The 25717-nt window shown below is 39.6% G+C and overlaps 2 protein-coding genes across 12 annotated transcripts in view; both read left to right on the plus strand.

Moving 5' to 3' along the window:
- The first annotated feature begins 425 nt into the window (after positions 1-425).
- Positions 426-20584, plus strand: LOC144194140 (uncharacterized). The gene is made up of 18 exons (XM_077712994.1): positions 426-590; positions 1055-1260; positions 3820-3957; positions 4847-4985; positions 5076-5634; positions 7065-7206; positions 8109-8246; positions 9749-9816; positions 11489-11679; positions 11781-12181; positions 12567-12666; positions 15377-15566; positions 15660-15750; positions 17562-17725; positions 17804-17923; positions 18331-18459; positions 19231-19261; positions 20482-20584. Exons 1-18 carry the CDS (start codon positions 471-473, stop codon positions 20582-20584), a joined length of 3030 nt encoding a protein of 1009 aa, XP_077569120.1. The 5' UTR covers positions 426-470.
- LOC144194743 (liprin-alpha-1-like) overlaps positions 17469-25717 on the plus strand; it is a 57014-nt gene continuing 48765 nt past the window's right edge. For 5 of the 11 annotated variants that reach the window (XM_077714007.1, XM_077714008.1, XM_077714013.1 and 2 more), the window contains exons 1-3: positions 17633-18611; positions 20854-21123; positions 23708-23809. In XM_077714007.1, the coding sequence (XP_077570133.1) occupies positions 20854-21123; positions 23708-23809 (372 nt within the window). In that variant the 5' untranslated portion in view covers positions 17633-18611. Of the gene's footprint in view, positions 18612-20853; positions 21124-23707; positions 23810-25717 lie in introns of all 11 variants that reach the window. The other 6 variants (XM_077714001.1, XM_077714009.1, XM_077714011.1 and 3 more) reach the window with 3 other exon arrangements.

The raw sequence follows: 25717 nt of genomic DNA on the forward strand, positions 1-25717 counted from the left end.
GTGGTAGGAATCCGGAGTACCCGGTGGAAACCCTCACAGGTTTGGGAAGAACATGCAAACTTTACACAGACGGACATGACCTGGATTTGAAACCATGACCCCACAGCTGTGAGGCTGACGTGCTAACCACTCGCTCCACCGGGCCACCCCCTAATATAGATATTCATACATAATTCAACACAATCTGTACAAATGTAAATGCAATGAATTAAATTATACTTGTAAAAGTGTGCTAAAGATCTCAATTTCCCCCTAGTTGTTTCCAAGTTGTCCTCAAAAGACCTATTGTCACCATGTTTCTCCACTGGAACACGTTTTAGTCCTTTGTTCTCAAGTCTATTGGACATACCTGTAAATTTGTTGTGATAAATGCACTGGATGGGCTGGTCTTGTGTGTCTATATACGGATGTGCCAAGAGCATATAAACACCTGCCCTTCGATAGAAGAGTGATCTTAAGATTGGGGCATCATGGTTTTCACACCAGTGCTCGTTCTTCTGCTGCTTCTGGTCTCATCGGCGTCTGCCTCACACTTCTTTGGAGGACACACCACCTTTCGTGGGGAGGAAAACCCTAACGGAACATATACAGTGAGTGATTAAACATAATTAGTTCGTGATTTTGTTTATTGTATTCCATTTATAATTATCCACACTGTAATTAAATAGGGGGATTTGTCTTTTCACGTTATACAATGATTGTGAATAGAATGGCAAACATTTTATTACAATAAAAAGTCACTCACTTATGATACAGCCTAATGATGCGCAAGAGGAAAAATGTAAAAAGAATTGCACTGGTGAACATTTTCATATCTCTGGGAGGAATTTGTTGTGTCGTAATGTAATTTCTTCAGAGCTGTCCCGTGAAAAGTATAATTTACTAAAAAATTGCAGAAATAAGAGAAATAATACCCTATCTAGCCCAGCTAACCCAACCAATCAACAAAAATAAGGCAACCTAAGTTCTATAAAACGTTATTTTTAATAGTTATTCTTAAATTGTGTCATACATTCTATGCCTAGTTCAATACTTGATAGGATTTCTTTCACAGGTGAACATTACCTTCAAGGAAACCTTTGATGGCTGTCACCACTCTCAGAGGATCAATTGTTATGAAGGTTCCTGTGGTTATGAGGGATTTAGGCAAAGAGTCATAATTGACAACAGCACCAACGCTCCAATCTCTAACAGACAATGGTGCGAAGCAGAAACATTGATGACAAGAACCGTTCCATCCAACACACCTTTCTCTATGCGGTAAGAGTTACTGTCATGCTTCACCAACCATTTCACCGCTTTAGTACATTGCATTTTTTTTATAATACGTTGATAGGTTCACCAATAAGTATTCCCAAGTTCACCTTTCAATAACAACGGAGGCATCCTATATCACATCCTATTATTGTTGCAAGAGAGAATCGATCCACATGCGCCTCCGGTGAGACGATTCTGAAGACCCCGGAGTCTCTTTTGCTAATATATTCATAAGATTTAAACAACATGCATCACAGAAGTCAAAACATTATTTAGAGTCTAATAACAATTTGTCTCAGTTCTCAAAACTTTTGTAGGTCTGTCGAATCTTCCCGAGAGAAAATTGATGCAGCTCTTGCTGTGAACCATAGTCTCGAGAAGTCCAGGTGTGAAGGAAAAGTGACCTCCAAAGGTGTTTTGGTTAACTTTGGAGCGAGAATTTCTTTTGCAAGAGATGTATTAAAATGTCTTGTATAAATGTCACATTTATAATAATGATGAGCCTAACATTCCTAATAAGCAAAGCATTCATATATGTAATGTTTAATAACCAAAATAAGGCAAAACATTCTTCATTGCAAGCACATATATAATGATTATATTTCAAGCAAATTTATAATAATGATAAACCTAACATAAGTATAAAAACAAAGTTCTTGAAAATTCAAAGCTGAACTACGCAAGAAGATAGGGTATACAAATTGGTGGAAGTTACCCGCTTCTTCCGTAATAAATTGGGGCCACTCAACGCTGAAGAAAAAATTATATTTCACCATACTAGTAGAATGACTTGCTGAATAATGAGAGAGACGAGGTCGCCTATTCCTGTTTGGATGCGAAAGAATTTCGTATTGCGCACATCACCTACGAACAAAGACTACGCCGAGTACAGCTTTATGTGGATTTGGAATCACCGTTGAAAATGCCTCCTCAGTGTCCTAGTGGACACCCTGAATCGCAGCATATAAGGAGATGGACAACCATGCATACACACAGTCATAGGGGCAATTTAGCCAGTCCAATCAGCCTACCATGCAAGTTTTTGGAATTTGGGAGGACACCAAAATACCCGGTGGAAACCCACGCAAGCCCGGGAAGAACATGCAGACTCCACACAGGCGGACCGACCTGGATTTGACCCCAGGATCCCCGCGCTGTGAGGCTGACACTTTAACTACTCAACCCGCCGGGGCGCTTTTTCAGTCTTATTTCAAATGTAAAAAAAAAAAAACGTCGTATATTCGAGTCAATGCGCTACTGCACATTCCGCAATCTGTGTAGTCCGGACCGCATGCAATATTGGGTAGACTTTGTGCGGTCCAGATTACTGCGGTCCGTGCGGTAGTCGGCGGCTTTGGTACCCCAATAATTGCGTGTGCCCATAATCCACTATTTCCTTTTTCTTTCTCATAAGGACATCTTTTTTAACTTTCCTATAACTCTGTGTTTTGCTGTTTTTGTGGGGTTTTTTTTCCTGATCGCCATGTCTACTGTCTGGAAATATTTTTTAAAGGCGGACGCAAAATATTCAATGAGTCAGTTTCCATTTACAATAGTTGTTCCTTTCCGTACAAGAATAATAAGAATACTAAAATATTTCGCATTTCTATCATAAAACTCCAAACCCATATAATTTAAAGTTTATTTTAACCAAACCGAGTAGCTGCTATAATTTCACCAAGCCAAACAAGCTAGTGACCATTTGTAAAATTGAAGCTGGGCAAATTACAGGTCGTGATAAGAAAAAAATCATTATTCTCAGACCAGACCAGTCCAGAGCACTTGAAAAATAGTACGTACAGTTGTGGTCAAAAGTTTACATACACTTGTGGAGAGCATAATGTCATGGCTCTCTTGAGTTTCCAGTTATTTCTACAACTCAATTTTTTCTCTGATAGTGTGATTGGAACAGATACTTCTTTGTCAGAAAAAAACATTCATGAAGTTTGGTTCTTTTCTGACTTTATTATGGGTGAACAGAAAAAAGTGATCAAATCTGCTGGGTCATAAAAACACATACAGCAGCGCTAATATTTGGTAACATGTCCCTTGGCCATTTTCACTTCAATTGGGTGCTTTTGGTAGTTATGCACAAGCTTCTGGTTGAATCTTTGACCACTCCTCTTGACAGAATTGGTGCACTTCAGTTAAGTTGGATGGCTTTCTTACATGGACTTGTTTCTTCAGCATTGTCCAAGTTCTCAATAGGGTTTAAGTCAGAACTTTGGAAAGGCCATTCAACAACCTTAATTCTAGCCTGATTTAGCCATTCCATTACCACTTTTGATGTGTGTTTGGGTTCTTGTCCTGTTGGAACACCTAACTGTGCCCAAGACCCAATGATGCATGTGTCTGAAATGTGGGAGGAAACCGGAGTACCCGGAGAAAAACCACAAAGGTGCACTTGCTAAACTTTGGGATTTGTTGGCAACCAATGTAGGGTGTATGCTGCCACCTGCCCATCGTTAGCCAGGATAACCTTTAGCACCCCCATGACCTTCGTATTGATAAGGAGAATAAAAGATGAATGAATTCATGAATTCACATTTTCAAACCTCTCAGGTCAGCAAGCTGTTGCTGGATTCCAACAAGGACGTCCCTCGTAAGTTGGAGATTACTGACAGCTCTGGATTTGGGTACAAGATCTGACACAGGAAAAGCAAACAAATCCCCAGTTATTGGCACACTACCTTTCGTTCGGTAAGAGCAAATAAACAAAACACTCAAAAATAACCATTATTGTGAAAGTCAAATGTTCATGGTATTTTATTTTCTTAAAGCTTTTAAAGCATTCTAGACAACAATATGTCTGAGAAAAATAACATTCTTAATATGGATGTGCCAATCTCATATATTTGTACTTTAGTTCAAGTTGCCTGATTTTTAGAATCTGCCGAAACCGACTCCCGATTCGATACCTAGGAAACCTATTAAGGATGGCAAAAAAATATATTGTGTTTTTTTCACCCAATTTGAATAAAACCAACAAGGCATAAAAAGAGAATTCACAAATACTTTTTCCCTAGTTGTGCAGCACCAAAATAAAGTTGCTCACAAAATATTTAAACAATGTATTTTCCATAAATAAATTCAGACAGTGAATAAACTTGTTCACCCAATGCCATAAACTCGTTTTTATCATTGGGCCTTTACATTTTTGCAAGGTTCGTTTCAATAGTGCCAATATAGAAATATAATCAAATAGGCTATATACCTAGAATTTTTTGGATCATTTTGTTCCTTATTATCTCATCTTATTAATTGCTAAAGCAAATGATCATACGTGAACGCCATTGATGGCGAGAGACGTCCAATTCACTTTAACTGGGAGGATTGGCAGCAATCGTTCGATCAATGGCAGCTAATGAGGTAAAACCCAAAAATGTAAACCAATGAATTTTAAAACTCCAATCTTTATTTTGGCCTCTTTCCGGATCCTCCGAAAATGACCCGATCGTCCCCATTTTCCGATATTTTCTGATTGGGCACATCCCTCGTGAATTTTGACTCTCCTAAAATACGATTTCTGAATTTTAGTTTTTAAAAGGAATTACAATTTACAACTATTTATTGTTTTTTTTTTCTCAAGGGTTCCTCAAAATTGCCCACGCAGACACAACGTAATGGTATTTGATGCTAATGGAGACCAAGTGCGCTGTAGATATGGAAAGATCGTGAATGAAGAATGCAGCTCGTGCAGTCAGCCCACAGGGTTTCACCTGGATCAGGTATGTTGAAAACCTGAGGACAGTTTGGAATACAAAATGTTGCTGCTTTGTAGAATATTTAACTATGAATTGTTTTTAATTACCTTTCAGCAGTCTTGCACATTGTACTACAACTACACTCGTTCTAATGCTAGAGTTTTTGGATTTGAGTTGGTAGTGGAGGACTATCCACAACAGCCCATTACACTCTTCTATGGCGATGGCTCCCATTCCACGAAATCCCCGCTAATGTCCAGGAGGAAGAGGTCCCTTTCTCCATTTACATCGGGACATTGGAGTACACTAGGTTACCCTTTGACAGGTTGGCCGCAGACAAGTTCTTCCCCGTTGTGGCAAAGTCAGACTGCAGCTAAAAGAAGAGCACATACAACAAGCCCTAGTACGACTACACAAATGATCACACGGTGGCGGAAAAGAACTACAACCCCATGGTGGTGGACTACAAAAACAACGCTGCATTCTACGACAAAGCAACATCGTACGACAAAGCAACATCGTACGACAAAGCAACATCGTACGACAAAGCAACATCGTACGACAGCACTTCCACTTGCAACGACAATTTCTCAGTGGATGCCTTTCACAACCACTACAGAAGATTCAAACCCTGCACCTCTCAGCAAACTACCATTGCAATTTTCCTTACTGGGTGAGCATGGTTCCACCTCCTTGGGCAAGGTTTTCAACTTTGCTCATTTCAAAACCCATTATTTAGAACCAAAAGACAGTTGTTGCGCTATAAAAAAGAGAATTCTCTTTTGAAAAATCGGTTTGATGAGAAATTAAAATTTCAGTTACATGCATAGCACAGCAAACATTTGTATACAATTATGTAAAGGTATGATATAGAAGTTCAGCATTTCAAATCAATCAAGCAAAATGTATAAATATGATATTAGAAGAAATTCAGCAGTTCAATTCAATGAAGCCAAAGCGTCAGTAGGATGATGCTGAAGAGTGCATGACTTTCACTCTTCAATACCAGAACAGAGTAGCACACAATATCATTTTGAGGAATATAGTGATACCTCTACATACGAACACCTCAACATACGAGCACCTCTACATACAAGCAGCTCGAGATACGAGGAAAATTTTGAGCAAATAATTATCTCTAGATATGAGAAAAATGTCAAGATGTGAAAAAGCCAGGCTGTTTATCATTGTAGTCTTTTTTCCGCATCTCTGTCGTGTATAACAAATATGTACGAGCACCGTGTCCCCCCCGTTAGTTAATGCATAATACAAAGTGAACAACAATGCACCCAAAGCAAACAGGTGTAATGAAGAGTTGTGCAAAGAAAGTGCCAATGTTGACAATCAATATTAAGTGCGAAATAATTGAAAAATATTAGAATGGGGTACGTGTCAGAGAGCTAGCTCGTTGTCATGGATGATATCGTGTCACTTGGAAATTTCTTGGGGCTGGAGGTTAACGAGGCAGATGTGAATGATCTAATCGCCGAGCACCATGAAGAACTGATGACACAAGATTTAATCGAGCTCCAGGAGAGTGTACATTAGGTGTTGCGGTAACTCAGTAGCAAGGAGTGGGTGGAAGAGGGGGGCCGCCTGGCTACAAAGGATATCAAAGACATGCTAGCGAAGTGGCAAGAATTTTCTGATTTTGTAGAAAAGAGGCACCCGACAAACTGGCAATTGGTCGGGCGTTATCTTATTTGTGCGCGTCACAGGGAAGGCAAAAACAAACAACTCTTGATGCGTCCTTTTAAAAACTCCCACTGAACGGAGTCAACCCGGAGAACAAGGTAGAAAAATTAAAACAAAAGTAGAATTTGGTATTATGTAAAGTATGAGTTTGAAAGAGAATGTTTGTCCGTCTCCTTTCGCCCTGCCATTGGCTGGCCACCATTTCAGGATATCCCCCGCCTGGTGCCCATAGTTGGCTGGGATGGGCTCCAGCCCCTTTCAAAGTTAAGCCATTTGGAAAATGTATGAATAATAAAAAATGAACAAAGTAACAAACATAAGAGAAATTAAGTACCTAATGTGAACACTGATCAGAATATCTGATACTTAGCCTTACATGATTTAAATTACTATCTTTTTGACCCTCAGTGGATCGTGCTGCTCCTTCATGTCAAGAAGGAATTTACATACCAAGATTCCAATATCCCACACCTGAGAATGGACAACATATTGATGCAGAGGTCAATAAAGAAGTGGAGATCAGAATCAAAGCTCAAGTTACACGTGCAAAGTAAGTGAGACAACAAAAACAAAGTTATGTCATGGTTCCTTCATTTACTCAACTGCTTATCCACACAAGGAATGTGAGGGGAGCTGGAGCCTATCCCAGCTGACTTCGGGCACGAGGCGGTGGGACACCCTGAATTGGTGGCCACCCAATCGCAGGGCACAAGGAGACGTATACCTATTCATGCTCACAATCTTACCTGCGAGCAATTTAGATTGTTCAACCAGCCGAGCATGTATGTTCTTGGAATGTGGGAGAAAACCGGTGTATCCAGAGAAAACCCACGCAAGCCTGAGGAGAACATGCAAACTCGACACAGGACAACTGATAGGTTCACCAATAGGCATTCCCAAATGCACTCACAAATAAAACAGACAACTGACTCAAAACCAGTGTCTTGCAAGAGAGAATTGATCCCGACCCGTCTATGTCCTAGATCATTCTGCCGAATCGATGCCTCACACATGATTTCATATATTTGTTACTTTGTGAGCATAGGTGGTGATTAGAATAATGAATGCATGTTTTTCCATTGTTATATCCTATTTTTAGGTGTTTTTTCAGAGGGTTGTAACGGGTTAATTTGTATTCAGATTTTTTTTATAAAACAAAAATACAAATAAAAAAAATAAAATAAATTGACATGCGAGCTCGGTCCTGGAACGCATTATACTCGTATGTCAAGGTAATAAAGTATTTAATTTGCACACTGGCCAAACTATAATACTTATAGTACGAAAAAAACAGTACTTCATATAGTAATTTATAAAGTATAGGTAAATGCTTTTTGTCATTAATTAGGGCTTATAATTATTTTCATGGGAACTCTAACTAATTTAATGCAATAGTATTTGTTTCTTGTGTAATGACAACTAAATGTTTGTTTTATTGTTGTAATCATTCAGAATACATGGCATCATTATGAGTGGACCAAGTAATATCAATAAGCACAGAACCACACACAACGAGTTCGTCATAAGGTGGATCCCGCAGCCTGGAGATATGGGTGGACACTTCCCATTATGCTTTGCTGTTGAATCAGGGTTAGTCTCTTTTTGAAACTATTACATTACCAATATTTGAGAGCAATTCTGATATACTGTATTCATTTTCTATCCATTACGCCATCTCTAACTCCATATGAATCCCCCAATACTATTATGAGAGGTATTCAAAGAAAGTAACCTCACACTTCATCATCATCACTTTTGATAGTTTATTGTTAAGAAAGAATCTACAGAGTACATGTCTACATGCAACTAATTTAAAGGCAACACTTAAAGGTAGACTCTAGTTGAAGGCAACAAGAATGAATCATTTGAATGGCCAGCGATCATAGGAAGCACACAATATTAAAACACTGTGTTGCCTGCAGCAGTTATCAGCAAATGCCTATCATTGGCTACATTATGCTTGAAATTTATCTGCCCCTGGACGGTATCTAACTGTATGCGTCCACTGCCAGAGTCAAGGCAAGGACCTCCCAGTTACGGCGATCCATGCTGCTGCTCACGGTCGGCCTTCTATCACACCATGTATTATTACACAAAGCCCACATTTGGTGAAACGCATACGAAACTGGCACCCCACATATTTTGGTGAGGGAACTCAAAACTCTGCTACTCCTGTGTCACGTATGCTCGGGCATTAAGCGGGGAGTGTAGTTGGACCTAAATGCGTGGAAGCAATCAAGGATGTGAAAATTGACTGTGCTGAAAAAACTTTTAATAAAACATAGCGAGGGTGTCAAGAAAACAACAAGGACTTAGTATCAAATAACAAAACCAAACCTGATGGGAAGACATGGGGAAACGAGGAACATTGCCTGACAACATAGGGGAGCAGTGTAATGCAGGCAATCTGACAAAGATTGACAAACACCGGATGAACTAATCCGCGTTCCAGTGGCAGCGCTACCGCGGCTGAGGGTAACCCCTAGGCGCCTGGGTGGCTCAACAACAAGAAGAGGCAGCAAGCAGGAGATACACCAGGGGCGACGAAACGCCAGGTGAACTCATTGGGAATTTGGATGGACAGGACACAGGAAAAACAACATGACAAAACCAACTCCTAAGTAATGATTGAAATTCATAAGACCCTTGGAAGAACTGGCACTGACCACAATGTACCTAATGTTGGCCACTGCATCACGAGATTATGTATTTTGAAGATTGGACGCTGTCATTTGATTATACATCTTGACGGTAAATTAAATATGCTTAGCAGAAAGTGCCGAACATTTAATGGTAGGATTCATTCATTTCACCGCGTATCCTTGAAAGGCTTGCGGGGGTTGCCGGAGCCTAAACCAGCTAACTTCGGGCGAAAGGCTGACTACACCCTCGGCTGGTCGCCAGTCAGTCGTAGGCCACACAGAGAGTCAGACATCCACTCACTCTCACAATCACACTTCCACCGAATGGGAATCGAACCCAAACTGCTCGCACCAAAGCCAGGAAGAAGAACCACTGCATTATCGGGTGTCTAATTGTTTTATAATTATTATTCAAAGTATTATTTCATTGTGCTCACCAATTGTCTGCAGGTCTTACTCCAATGATGTCTATCAATCTGAAATGAGATGTGTGCTGATTAACGTAAACAAGGAGACAGGTGAGTCAGGAATAACTTAATAGTATTAAGAATAGTGACAACCTCAACAGACTGTTTCTTCCTGAGCGTGAAGCTTTACCTCACTGAAAGATAGCGCACCTTCAAGGACTTGGACTAAAACTGCCTTTAACCTGTTATTTTTTGGATTTATATCAAGTGGAGATTCCCTGCGAGTGCAGTATTTTAAAAAAATAATAATAATAATAAAATAATCAAATTAAATTTTATATATATATATATATATATATATATATATATATATATATATATATATATATATATATATATATATATATATATATATATATATATATATATATATATATATATATATATATATATATATATATATACATATACATATGCATATATATACATATACATATACATATATATATATATATATATATATATATATATATATATATATATATATATATATATATATATATATATATATATATATATATATATATATATATATATATATATATATATATATATATATATATATATATACATATACATATACATATACATATACATATATATATATATATATATATATATATACATATACATATACATATACATATATATATATATACATATACATATACATATACATATACATATACATATATATATATATACATATACATATACATATACATATATATATATATATATATATATATATATATATATATATATATATATATATATATATATATATATATATATATATATATATATATATATATATATATATATATATATATATATATATATATATATATATATATATATATATATATATATATATATATATATATATATATATATATATATATATATATATATATACACGATATATATATATATATATATATATATACACGAAAACATATGGTGGTCCTACTTCGCGGCTTTTGGTTTATCGCGGCCATGTCGGGTTCACATTAACCAAGATATTCTTGGGATTACTGAATGTTGTTTGTATTATCACTCAAATCATGTATGTATTCACGCTTATCATTGTAATCCCTATCATTCTTCTTGTGAGCTCTAGTGTCTTGAGCTTGATTGAGATTGTAGGGCATGGGACATTCCAGCTCTGGCATTGGTACCTGGGACCAGAAAGAAAATCCCGCCCTTATTGTCACGCCCCTGATCAACAAGAGAGTTTAATTGCCAAAGGTCTGCTAAGCAGTGGAAAGAACTGGAGGTTCCTTCCTAAATTGAAATATTTATCTAATTTGAAAATTAATGTGCACTTTCGCTTGCTGGGTATAAGATAACTATGGGAGTCAGATGTCGAATCGAGTGTGTTTCATTCAGTACAGCGATGATGTGTGAGTGAATTCACCCTGAGACTTATTTGTTGCCTACGTTCATCTTCAAATACTCCAGTTCAGAAAACAAAAGTGTGACGTTGTGGGTGGGAGCAGAGGATCCAACACTAACACTTGGTAACGCAAATGTTTTATAATCCAGTGTATTTAGTCAAGAAAAAGTGTTTTTTTATTCTATAAAATTATTACAGAAAAAAATACCATCAAGTCAAGAGAAATTCTTCACGAGTCACGAGAATAAATAAAATCCACTCTTGAGGCTAAGGCTCAATTTGTGGAAACAGAGGTGAAAAGCATACAGTCTCTATCCTTTTTAGTTGAATCTACGGTGACCTGCTATCAGTCCAGTATGATGGTGGAAATTAAGAAAGCTTCACTCCATGGGATCCATGTGGATCACCTACGTCTCAATGATCCCAACAACATTGAGTGCAATCTCCAAACACATTCCAACACCACACATGTAATTGGAATCATCCCCCTTAACGCTTGTGGAACTTTTCTGGAGGTAAGAGCAACATGTATTTAATATTCTTTCCTTTATTAAACCTGATGATTGATTTGAGAGCTACATAAGAATTGCGTTTCTTTATTTATTTTGATCTGCAGGAGGACGAAGATAACCTTATCTTCAAGAATGAAATAAACACTGTCGATAATCCTGCTGACATTATTACCAGGAAGCATAGACTGGAAGTCGACTTTGAGTGCCAGTATCCCAAACGAGGAAATGTGACCCAGAATTTCCTCTCACACAGAAAGTCTATCAAAGTTTGGGAAAAGGGTTTCGGCACATTTACCTATCAGTTCGAGTTCTACCCAAATGACCAATTCCAAAACATGATTAATCCAAACTCATACCCTCTGGAATATAAACTAGGGATGAGGATTTACATGAAGATAGAATCTTCCTCTTCCATGAACAACACAGAACTTTTCGTAGAATCGTGCAGAGCTGCTCCATATGACAACCCTAACGTTCACCCAACCTACTCAATCATTGAAAATGGGTAAGCTTCTACCTACTCATCTATAGGGTGGGTTGCCAGTGATATCTTGCCTTTGTTTCTGCTTTGGTCCACTGGGTTTGAACATTGTTAAATTAAATTTTACATTAAACAACCGATAGTCGAAATGTCGAAACTAATTTTACACAGGATCAAATTATAACTGAGTACTAATGCTTTGCTTGACCTAAACAGATCCTCTTTAATTCACATATTATATCACAAAAAATATGTATCTCTTCTTTTCCACATACTTATTAACAATTATTTTTGATTGTATTAAATTTCCCATGTATAACTAGAAATAAATGAGCATTTGTGAAATAGATCCCTGTGTAATGCACAGTAGTTGAGAGACCCACACCCTTTTATTGTGTGCTTTGATTAGATGTACAGCGGATCCAACAGTTTCGATCTATGCCAATTCTGATCCACATGAATTCAAGTTCAGCATGGAGGCCTTCAAATTTATTGGTTTCCATGATCAAGTGAGTATATATTTGGAGATATTATCGTATGTTTTTAGCAGTGCAAACGGGAAACCACAAACCGCCATTAAGAGTAACACCACACTAAACATAAACAAAATAACTTTATTCATGTCAGGAGCAGCTCGTTTGTCCCTCATGTCCGAGCAGCTGCGAGTGATTCTTGATTACTTTCGCATGTGTATCTAAACACGACTTAATTGGTATTCATTGTCGGATCAGACTGCGTTATACTGCATACATCGTTGCGAAGGTACTGTTCTCCATGCTCTGGTTTGGTTTTGTTTTTGGATGCACAAGTCCTTATTAATTTGTAAGTCTTTCTGAGTGATTAGTCGTTATCATGAGTACAATTTGCCTCATCCCCTCCTGCTTCCCCGCTACTGGGTCCTCATCCCTCCTACATCGTCACGACGTCTCGGCGCGATCATAACAATTCAGGCTCTAGAAATATTAATTAATTCATCTTCCATATGACAGACGAGGCGTTAGCACGTTGGCCTCACAATCCTGGGGTCGAGGGTTTGATCTCAGGTCCTGCGGGAAGTTGGCATTTTATCCCCAGGCTTGTGTGTTTTTTTCTGGATTCTCCGATTTCCCCCCCCCTCTCCCAAAATTGCCCGCATGTATGAGTGTGGGAGTGACTGGTAGTGTCTCCTTGTGCCCTGTGTTTGGCTGGCCACCAAATCAGGGTGTTCCTCACCTGGTGCACCAAGTCAGCTGGGATAGGCTCTAACACTCCCCACGACACTTATGAGGATAAGCGGTTGGGTTTTATAAAACGAAAATGATAATTATCATAAAATAATTTTTCCTATCATCTCATTTTGAACCGCTTTCTTGGGGTCCTGGAACCAATCCCAGCTGTCTCCAGACCAGAGGCGGGGACACCCTGAATTGGACAAGTGTCAGCAGGGGGCGGTGGTCAATTGCAAGAGTGGAATGTCTCCCCCACAAGTACTGATGGAACTTCTTGACCCCATAGATGAGCCCAAACGCCTCTTTCTCAATTTGTGAATATTTTTTTTCTGCTGGGCACAGCATGCGTGAAGCGTAGGCTATGGGCCTCACCTCCCCATTTGGCATGGTGTGTTGAATGACTGCCCCTATTCCATATGAAGAGGCATCACATGCCAATGTGAGGGGTAGGCTTGAATCACAAATGTGAGTCCATCCACAGAAAGCAATCTTTCATCAACATTTCATTTTTTATTCCACTCATGAACCTGTCTCGCAGTGCCGAATCCAAATTAGCGCCAAACTCACAATTTGGTGCTTGTTGCTTTAGTTCTGCTACATTCTGCGCCACAGTTTGATTCGTCTTTTGATTACATTTGTTAAAGCGGAATATTTCTGCAACCAATATTGGCTTTGGCTCAAAATGTTCCTTCAAAATCCTCATAATGTCATCGAAAGACTTATCTTTGGGCTTGTTCGGTTGAACCAAGTTCCAAGTGCATGTTGGGACTTCTGTGTTTTTGAGCGACATGCCTTCCTCAGGTGTCCTATTTTCCCCACAGTTGTGACACTTTGATGATTTGAAATAACATTCATTGTCATTGTGATTTTTGCCCTTACATCTGTAGCATGTTTTAGTTTTGTGTCTTCACCTTGTGAATTGCTCCCGTTCCGACGAATTCAACATCAGCTCCTCTTAGCTGGCTCGGTTAGCAGTCTTCATATTGAGTGCAATTTCAAAAGCTTTTGCAAATGTGAGTCCACATTTCCTTTTTTATTCCACTCACGAACCTGTCTCGCAGTGCTGAATACAAATTAGAGCCAAACTCACAATTTGCTGTTTGTTGCTTTAGTCCTTTTATCCTACTCTGGCACAGTTTGATTCGTCTTTTGATTATATTTGTTAAAGTGGAATCTCTCTGCGACCAATATTGGCTTTGGCTCAAAATGTTCCTTCAAAATCCTCAATGTCGTAGAAACACTTATGTTTGGGCTTGTTCGCTTGGACCAAGTTCCTCAAAGGTCCGTATGTGGTAGCTCCCATTACGTTTAGCAACACGGCTACATACTTCGCTAGGTCGATGTCGTTAGCATCAAGGAACTACTCCAGCCACTCGATATATGCGGTCCACGGCTCATTTTCAGGCTTGTATTCATCAACCTTGCCGATTCGGGCCATCGTACTCAGTGAATCTTTTGTCTTTTTTCCTCCGCAATTTCTCCTTGTCGCCAGTTGTACTGTATTGAAAAAGGAAGACAGGACACGGTCATCCGTTTATGTTGTTTTACTTAGAACCAAATGTGCCACAATATATATACACAAATACACCCAAGTATCCATGCATTTAATTACGCATGCGCGTAATAAGTTGGAATACACCACAGCTTCTTAATGACCTTTACAAAGAGGAGCCTAATTGAAAATTTCCTTAACCCACTGTTCTCATTTGAGGACAGCTTGTAATATTTTTCTGATTTGATATGGTGTTTCCCCATTCTATTCCGTTCTGAAAACATTGCAAGAATCTAAAACTTGTTATCTCGGGTTCAAGGGGTTAAGTTCATCCAACCTATTTAATTTGTTTTTTGGAAAAAAATTTTTTTTAAAATTTATTGTTGGCTAAGTTTTGTCATGTTGTCTTGTTTTAAAACGTGCGTCTTCCCCTGTCCTGTACAATAATAGAAACTTGGTGCAGAGGAATTAAGTTCTGGCTGTTGTTGCAGTAAATCATTTCATTTTTTATCTTAATAGGTGTACATCAGCTGTTCAGTCATGATGTGTGAAGCAGGGAATCCCAACACTAGGTGCTCACAGGGATGCATCAACACCACATTGAGCCACCATCATAAAAAGAGAGAGGCTGTCATTCAAAGTGCCAACCACTTTGTTTCTCAAGGCCCATTACGTCTTCAGAGATCAGCAGAGGGTAACCGAACCACAGGTACAATGATATAAAACATGACTCCACTTTATGCCTTCAAATGCCCACTTATCTTGTTTCTCTCACTAAATATGTGTTTCCTTCTCCATCTAGGGATTAATTTCAATTTGAACCTCATCTTTATTGCTGGATCTCTTCTTGCAGTTGCTGGTATGATGATTGTTGCAATATACAAAGCCAAAATGTCAAGAATTGCATATCAACGTTTGCCAACAGTTGAAAACTAAAAACCTTCACATATGTTTGTTAAGTTTTATTTTGAGCGGATGCATCTGGGTATCATAATTATTTTTCACAATAACAATTACTTCTGTAGTTTGGTGTAAAGGTAAAAAATACTACTAATATGGATCTTAATTTGTGCCTACTCAATATTTAAAGGAACTTCTTTTTTCCAATGAATGTACACTGAAAGGACAATCAAACTGCAAAGTAGCTTTTGCATCTTCATTAATTTTGATCATGAAAACTGGAAAATCTTAACGCAAATTGAGTTGACTCATTGGCTGTCCATGACTGAGACATGACATTTAATGTAAATGAGTTAAGTAGAAAATTGCTATGTATGCCTATGAATAAAAATATATTCAAATACATTTTGTGTATATGAAATTGGTACTCATTCTTTAACATTAACAAATCATCATCTCTGGTATTATGGCCCGGGGGAGTGAATGGTCAGCACAGAAATGGGAAAGCTACGGCCCGCGGGCCACATACTTTTAAATCCGGCCCGCCGGCGTTGTTCAAACTATGTTTTTTTTTCCCAAGATGGTGCCGTCATGCGGAAGCCACTGGCAGTAGCTCTGTCCACTGTTTGTTTTTCGTGTTTTACAGCCCCTCTATCTTTTTTTTTTAAATTACATCTTAATATTTCTTAATACATTCCTTTTTAATTTACTTTTTATTTTAATGATGAGTGATGAGTATGTTAATACTTAAGTCCTTTTTTTCTGTTTATGTTTCATATGAACTGTTAACGGATGCAGTTTTTCATATGTATCGTATTTTGTGCTGACCCGGCCCATCTGTCAAATTTTTAAAGTCAATGTGGCCACCCGGGCCGAAAAGTTTGCCCACCCCGTGGGTTAGCGCGTCGGCTTCACAGCTTTGAGAGCCTGGTTTAAAATCCAGGTCATGTTCATCTGTGTGGAAAAGGCACGTTCTTCCCGGGCCTGCGTGGGTTTCCTCCAGGTACTCCGGTTTCCTCCCACATTCCAAAAACATGCATGGTAGGCTGATTGGACTCGCTAAATTGCCCCTATGGGTGTGTGTATGCATGGTTGTCCATCTCCTTGTGTGCTGCAATTCAGGGTGTCCACCAGGACTTCGGGCCATAGGAATATCGGAGGAAACCGGATTACTCGGAAGAAACCCACACAGGCCCAGGGAGAACATGCAAACTCCGCACAGGTGGACGTGACCTGGATTTGAACCTAGAGCTGTGAGGCTGGCGCGCTAACTACTCGCGGCACTGGGCCGCTCTGAGGATAAAGTGGTTCAGAAAATGAGATGAGAAAAATTAGATACTTTCCGCCAACTGTTGTTGAGTTTCTCTGATTTCGAGCTTTATGGCGCCATTAGCGCCACACAATTTTTTTTATGACTTGTTTCCCCACAAGATGGCGCCCCTGATTCATTCTGGATTTAACCAAGAATGTAGGTCACTCACAAATACATTTTCGTTCGCACTATACCGTGAACACATAATTTTAATGTTACTAATTCCTCATATTATTTTCCATCAAACCTTTCCTGGTTGTTTATTTTGTTATGCATTGTAAACCTCGCAACTGCAGTTCAGTATTTTTTAAGTAAAGAAATTGACATGACATACTTTGGTACAATCTGTTAACAAACAAAACATTATGCTGATTAAGCTGCTATTGGTACATTGATTATTTAAAATAACGGTTGTTGTTTGTCCTGTGTAGAGTTAATACGAGGAAAATGTGTGCATATTCGATGTTTTTCTTGTGAGTCCTTGTTCTTAAGGTGGCGGCTGTCACGATACAGAGCGTGGCAGCTTTTCTCCTCCCCTCCTGTTGCCGAGCTGGGTAAGGCTCCCCTGCCGCGGACTACCAGGCTAATGAAAGAGCTAGCTAGCCACGGAGGGTCCACGATTGGCTCCCTGTCCCGACTGCCCGAGCTGGCAGCTTGTAGCGTCAGGAAGGACCGGGCTGACAGACGCTAAAGGTGGAATTACCCCCTAAAACAACGGATATAATATTTGGAAGTTGGGGAACGATTCTTTATTGAACCATTGGATTGCCCAATTCGACGAAAACAAAGATTTAAACTACGGGAAAGTTTCCGATTTGATGTCGATGTGGGAACGCTACTGCTCGGAGTAGATGGCAAGCTAGGTTTTAGCCGATATTTGAAGGTTTATGTGTTTTTTTATTTTAGAAATCTAAATATACAGCGATGCTTTAGACGATAGTAGGGGCGTTGAGTCAAAATATGTCCGCATTTGATCAACTTTTGGGTCACTCAGCGTTGGTATCGCGGCGGAGTTAATGTTTGAAATTAGCGAGCGTTAGCTATCTAGCTGGCTAGAAGCTAATGTTTGGCTGAGTGTTAACTCCAGACGGTTTCCAAGCCAAAGATTTTTGCTTTAAATGAAGACGTGTCTCGCAAGCGTATATGTTTGCTTACACGCACTTTACTTGTTGTATAGTTTACAGTTTACTTTTTAAAAGTGTGATACAGCCACTAGAATGAGCTTTACTTTTTAAAGTCATCTATGTTTTGATATCTTAAGAAAATGCTTGTCGATATGCAATCGCCGTCGCCGAATCACCAGCGTTCTCGCCTATCGCTAGCCATCTCTTGTTGAGCTCGCCGGACGAAGTTGGATTCCTTAATGGGCTTGCTCGGAGGCCTTGTCTACGTTGGAAAAAACGCGTCCAAAGCCTTGATATACATTATCACAGTTTGAGTGGATTTATATTTTTATGCCTGGATATCCGATAATCCTCAAGTTCCAATAAGAAGACCAGGACTTCGTTTACCTGCTGGTTCGAAAAACTGTTCATTATCAAGGTAACTGGAAGTGAAACAACTAGAAACACAAGTCACATAAAAGTAAAAAACTAGCTAGGCCATGGGTGGCGAATATGTGGCTCGCGGCCGATATGAATGCGGCTCTTTGCTTCCAATCATGTTTTGTAACAGCTGTGGCCGTTCCCCTCATTTCATGTGTCTCTTATTTTTATTTCATCTCATTTTCTGAACCGCTTTACTACTACTACTAGGGTTGTGGGAGATGCTGGAACCTATCCCAGTTGAGGTCAGGCCAGAGGCAGGGGACACCCTGAATTCGTGGCCAGCCAATTGCAGGGCACAAGGAGACAAACAAACATTAACACTCGCTCACCAACGGGCAATTTATAGTGTCCCATCAGCCTACCTTGCATGTCTTTGGAATGTTGGAGGAAACCAGAGTACTAGGAGAAACCCCACGCATGTCCATTCAGAACATGCAAACTCCACAGAGGTGGACCGACCTGGATTTGAACCCAGGTCCCCCACTGTTAGGCCGACACTATAACAACGTCCCATTAAAAACAAATAATAAATTATATATAATTATACGTTTTGTAAATGGAAGTGTTATGGTAAATAGTATGGTGTTTTTGTGTGTCTGTCTTTGTTTTGGCAGGTCAGTCCATGGTGTTGCACCCTGACCCTCAGTAATTTTTGCTCTCTATGTCGAACTTGTTCGCCACCCCTGAGCTAGGGGTTAATATGAGAATTAAAAATTCTAGATGAGCATAAAACGTGGTTATCAAGTTGTTTTTGAAGAATGTGTCTGTTTTAAAATATTGACATTGATTTGGATTGGATAACTTTATTCATCCTGTATTAGGGAAATTTCATTGTGACAGAAGCAAGAGGGGTAGAATGCGGATACAGGAAATGTATAGTTATGCATAGTTACAATTTAGACAGTACAGCCGCAAAGGCCGCAGAACAACAGAGCAAAAGCACAAAGTAAAAAGCAAAGTAAATTGGATCATTAAGAATCAACAAATCATTAAGACAGAAAATCAGCAAAAACAAAACGAGCAAGAGTGGACGGAGGTACCGCCACCGGCTGCCACTTAAACGGCGCCATCTTGGTTGCGGTAGCAAAACGGATACACACTTAAGAAAAAGGCGTTGTAAAGTTGGATACTGCTGCGTATTGTGACAGCTAGTCCCATGTGTAATGACAGCATAGGCATGGCTGAATGGTTCCAAAAAAGAAGATGCAGAAAGAAGCCAGGCAAACAACAAAGAAAGTTGTAAAAACTTTAAAGTATAGAGTACAAAGTAAAGTAAAAAGGAATGTATTAAGAAATATTAGAATGTAATTTAAAAAAAGATAGAAGAGCTGTAAGACATGAGAAACAAACACTGGACAGAGCTACTGCCACTGGTTGCCGCGTGATGGCGCCATCTTGGATCTTTATAATTTGTCAGTGATAACTAAAAACCCTTACCTGAGTGGACTGCACAAATATTTAACCAAGTTTGGGAGTCGAGAAGTGATTCCCAAAAGTAGTTATTTAAGTCTTTTCATAGAAATGTTATGCTGAACAATCATTAATTTAATATTTTCTCATTCATGTTAACTGTCATTTTGTATAACATGGTGTCATGATGGATGTGTAATGATCTTTCCTTTCATGGATGCTTACACCAACCATCACCACCAGATTCTCATAAGAAAAAGGGTCATGCCTGTTATAAATAGATGCCTATGAACAGGGGTTGGAAAACGTTTTTGACAGACAATGTGGCATGAACAAATTATATTTTAAAATACTCCTTGACGGCCATACTCAAAATTTAAAAGTAAAAATACACGAAAATCTGCATTTTATTTTGTAATTTCAACACTTATACAAAAAGTCTCAATTCTTTTAAGCTCTTTCAGCTCTTTCACCAGCGGTGTCCATATTTTACCTCAGGTTAGCGGAGAACCATATGCACCCATCAAAAGAGCCATAGGTTTCCTACCCTTGGCTTAGAAGAATTCACGTCGAAAGTATGCGTTGCATTTATTTGACTTTTTACACAATGCAGCCAATTGGAATATTGTCACAACTCTTGACTTTCTAAATGGCAAACCCACAACATCCTATGTGTTGTGTTATGTAAATTTATTTCTCCTGGTTAAATGAGTCAGGGTCAGTACTAGGTCCTGCTATCAATGCCTGTATTTTTTCCTTTTGCCATACAATCATTGTAATTCCTTTCCTGCCAATGTCCTAATTCCATCTCCTATCCATGATTATAGATGATGTGTGAAGTGATGCCCACCATCAGTGAGACTGAAGGACCAAGTGGAGGAGGTAGCACAGGTCAACGAGGGTCTGGCTCTCCTTTACAGTCGGACTCTGAAGGTCATTTTGAGTCACTGATGGTCTCCATGTTAGAGGAGAGGGATCGACTCCTTGAAACCCTAAGAGAGACACAAGAAAATCTGGGCTTGGCTCAGGGGAAACTGCATGAAGTTAGCCATGAAAGGGATTCTCTCCAGAGACAACTCAACACGGCTTTACCGCAGGTAGGAGAGCAGAAGACACTGCATACATCTTATTCTGTTGTTCAAATTTGTCTCGCTGATTATGATTGCAAAGCACACAGTATTCTCATCTCATTTTCTGAACCGCTTTATCCTCATTAGGGTCACGGGGGGTGCTGGAGCCAATCCCAGCTGTGTCTGGTCCAGAGGTGGTGGGGGGGGGGGGGGGGCACCCTGAATTGGTGGCCAGCCAATTGCAAGGCACGAGGAAACGGAAAACCATGCACACTCACACCCATACCTGGGGGCAATTTTACAGTGTCCAATCAGCCTAAAAATGCATGTTTTTGGAATGTGGGATGAAACTGTAGTATCCGGAGGAAACCCATGCAGGCCCGGGCGAACATGCAAACTCCGCACAGATGGAGATGACCTGGATTTGATCCCAGAGCTGTGAGGCCGACGCGCTAACCACTCGCCCCACCCAGCCGCCTGCACACAGTATTGTTTTGAATATATTAAATGAGCACAAATAGTGCTGGACGATATGACAAAAATTATCTCTTTAAAAAAAAAAAAAATCTGTGTATCGATAATTTTCACGATAACTTTGGCATTTTTTTTCGTTTAGTATCCCCTAACTAGCAGTAAATTGATTTGAGATTTTTAATAGCCAATATCCAAAAATGTTTGGGCTATCTAATACCAATATGCCTTATTTCTTTAAGTCTAACGCCTACAGTTTATGTACCAAGAAACTGAAGCAAAGTTTGGGTGCATGTTATATGCAAATCCTGGTGAAACACTGCACTCTCCTGTTGAAAACCTCCTGTCCACAGCACTTATGCGAGATGGCGACAATCTACGTTTTACAAAACCCAGCCCTCTCCAAATAGCCATGGCAAGTTTGTAGGATAATATAGGGTTGTAAAAATAAAAAGTTTCTTCAGGGAAACGATTCTGCCCAAGGAGCGCTATACTTGCTCAAAAAGAATGGAATCAATTGTTTGGTGAATCAGTTGATGATCAATCAGACTTGGAATTAAAAAAGATAATATAATGATGAATTATATTTGTAAGGATTTAGACTTGTGAATAACATTTGAGAATTGTGTTCATATTGGTAATAGTTTGTTTTACCAGGTTTCCATTCCATGTTGTGAGTAAATGTTTTGTCATGGTGACGTGTATACATTTACCAGTTACCACTACTACTGATGCAGTCCTTGGTGAGAGCTGAAAAAAATATTTTTTAGATTTTTCTTAATTATGGGTGCACTTTATACACGGGTGCGCGTTATACTCAAATAAATATGGTGTGGAAGATTGTCTTTTGTCCCTTTTGCAAGTTGAAGGTGAACACATACAAACACACACACAAACACAATCGAAACACATTTTTATTTGTTCTAATTCACCATGTATTGACAAAGTAATAAATCACGCGTGGTTTAATATACTAAAATTTGTTTAATAGAACTATAAAATTAGACGTGGAGAATACAGACGGGCATACACAATCGTAGAAGCAGGTGGAGATGGGTGTCGGGGGGACTTTATCCACAGCAACTCACTTGAACAAACAAATGTAAATTAACATGGATACACATATACAGACACTCAACGTTTAATGTAACTTCACACAAAACTGAATTCTAATTTAGTTTGAATCTTTTTTTACCTTATTTCTATGGGTTGACCCCACCCAGACGTTTGCCGAAGTCTTCAAAACGAATGCATCCAGAGTTGTTTGTTTTCGCCTCCCCTTCAAAATATCTCGAAAATGACGCGCCCAAATATCATAACTATACAATAACGCGTGACTACTTGCCAGCTTGTCGGGGTGCCTCTTTTCTCCAAAATCTGAAAACTCTTGCCACTTCGTTGTAACTTTCCTGGGTGATAATCGAGGCAAATGATTGATAAATTCCATCGTGGCTTTCAAATTGGAACTATATTTTATCCACAATAAAAGAAGGCTTAGTTAATTTCTATGTGAAACGTTCATTTCAGATACGAGTAAATCGACATATGAGCTCAGTCCTGAAATGCATTAAGCCTGTATCTCGAGGTACCGCTACACAACACAGGTGTCAAATAGATTCAACAAAGGGCTAAGTTGGTGCAGGTTTTCCTACCATCTGAAAGAGCTGTGACAGTTTGACCAATGATACTTCTGCTGAAAACAGCTGCACCTGACTGCAATCATCTGGTTATAGTTGTAAGAGAATAGATTGAAAGGGTGTCGTCTTCACTGCTTAGTAGGAAAACCTGCACCCACTTATGCCTTTAGGGTTGGTTTGACGGCAGTAACACAAAAAGGCCAGGTTAATTTTTGAAGAGTTCTATCGGTGGAAGAACCTTGTACATGTTTGTGAGATGTTCAAAATCTAAGAGGTATTTTCTTGACTGGCATTTTATTTATATCTTATTATAATTGCTTTGCTGGAGCAGTAACAGTTGTGTAAAACTTTTGCACAATTCTGGTTTACTAGTATTTGAGATTGTACAAAACTATTTTCAACCTCACATGCACACTGAATTAAATGGTGTAAACTATATATGCTAACTCAATGAGCTGAAATAGTTTGGTAAAAGGTGTGAGTACATTTATTTTATTTTTCAGGAGTTTGCAGCACTAACAAAAGAAGTGAACATGTGCCGGGAACAGCTTTTAGAAAAGGAGGAGGAGATTGCAGAACTGAAAGCTGAAAGAAACAACACGCGGGTAAGTTGAAATGCTTTCTCCTCTCATTCTTTCCGCTTCATCCGAAGTCGGATCCCGGGGGCAGGAGATTCAGCAGGGAAGCCCAGACTTCCCTCTCCCCAGCCACTGAATGCAGCTCTTTCGGGAGGACCCCAAGGCGTTCCTGGGCTAGCTGGGAGACATAATTTCCCCCACTGTGTCTGAGGTCAGCCCCGTGGCCTCTTGGTGGGACATGACTGGAACACCTCCCGAAGAGGGCGTCCAGGGGGCATGTTGATTAGATGCCGTAGCCAACTCATCTGGCTCCTCTTGATCCAGAGGAGCCGTACTCCGAACCCTTCCCGGATGACTGAACTTGTCATCTTATCGCTAAGGGAGAGTCCAGACATCCTGCGGAGGAAAGTCATTTCAGCCGCATGTATCTAGGATCTCGTTCCTCCGGTCGCGACCCATAGCTCATGACCATAGATGGCCAGACACTGACACTGGTCACAAAAGGACTGGACACCGCGAATCAGGGGTTCCGGAATTCGACATGGCAGGAGTATCCCCCACAAGACTCTCCGCGGGACATGGTCGAAGGCCTTCTCCAGGTCCACAAAACACATGTAGACTGGTTGGGGAGGGGGTGGGGGTAATCCTTTTTTGTTTTGTATATAATCATTTTTCAGATCATAAGAAATATTGACTGTTTTAGGCATGGGCGATATGACAAAAGGGATGAGTGAATTTTTGTCATAGCACCCATGCCTAAAACATTCAACATTTCATATGATCTGAAAAAGGTTTATATACAAAACAAATAGTGTATTTTCACACCTAACAAATGCACCGTCTGAAAGGGTGGAGTCTCAGTTGCGGGTGTATTTTCAGTTTTTTTTTTTCAATATATACTTGACCGGACGTTTGGTCGAACGGACGTTTGGTCGACCGGACGTCCGAGTACCCCCTATGTATTGGTCCCCGAAGGTTTGGCCGACCGGACGCGCTGCTGTGGTTGCGCTGGAATGACACGATACCATGCATGCTAACATATGTTTTAAAAAAGGCGCTAAGTAGGAGCAAAAAAGTTTGATTTTTTTTTTTGACATAATGTGTATTCAAGAAAATATAAGTCAAAGTATTCAAACATCTATAAATCTGTCTAAGTCATCATCTTCTGTAGCCGACGAAAAGAGTGGGCGAGTTTGCCAGCAATGCTGGGTTCCATCTCATTTACAGAGTCAGAGCTGTCGCTGTGGGGATTCGTATTAGTGATTCCTGCTTTGGCAAAGGCTCAAACTACAGTGCTCGCCAGAACTTTAGCCCAGGTGTTGACAATCCATTCCAAATTGTCACGTAACTCGTGTGACGCTGCCTGCCCGCCTTTGAATGGAACTATATTATGTTTGCCAATCCGAAATGCATCACTCCCACGTCTTTCGCCACGCTGACTCTCCTCGCTCTTATACCGTGTACGATTCGTAGCTTCTGTACAAGGCATTCTGTTGTCATTTCACGTCAGGCATTTCCTCTTAATAGCTGTAATGTTTCTTTTTAAGTATTGAGTGTTTTGGAATGTTAACAGTGCTACAAGCACACGGAAGCTAACTGCGTTGCCCCTCGGTTGGGATGTTTTGAAGGTTTTGAATGGATTTACCGTAATGCTTGGAATATGTGAGGATGCTAGTTTTAGGATGAACGTCCACTGGGTTGATCGCAATAAGCATGACACCAGGAAATAAAACCAGTTAGTCAAGCAGTCAGGGTCATACTAAGTTCTGAATTCAGCCCATAAACAAAGCCCACAGACTGATAGAGAAAAAGTTAGACTTAAGTATGCGCTATAAGTGAAAATTTGGTATTTGTGCTGTGATCTATACCATAATCTGAGTGCAGTTGTTATTGTAATGTTATCCTGTGTTATTCAATGCAATTGTCATATCTTCA

This window comes from Stigmatopora nigra, chromosome 3 (assembly GCF_051989575.1).
Source record: "Stigmatopora nigra isolate UIUO_SnigA chromosome 3, RoL_Snig_1.1, whole genome shotgun sequence".
NCBI classification, from domain to species: domain Eukaryota; kingdom Metazoa; phylum Chordata; class Actinopteri; order Syngnathiformes; family Syngnathidae; genus Stigmatopora; species Stigmatopora nigra.

Coding starts and splice junctions, on each gene's coding strand:
- LOC144194140 (XM_077712994.1), top strand. CDS start 471: ATGGTTTTCACACCAGTGCTCGTTCTTCTGCTGCTTCTGGTCTCATCG. Junction 3,958..4,846: donor GGCACACTACCTTTCGTTCG/GTAAGAGCAAAT, acceptor TTTTTTCTCAAG/GGTTCCTCAAAATTGCCCAC. Junction 11,680..11,780: donor CTTGTGGAACTTTTCTGGAG/GTAAGAGCAACA, acceptor TTTGATCTGCAG/GAGGACGAAGATAACCTTAT.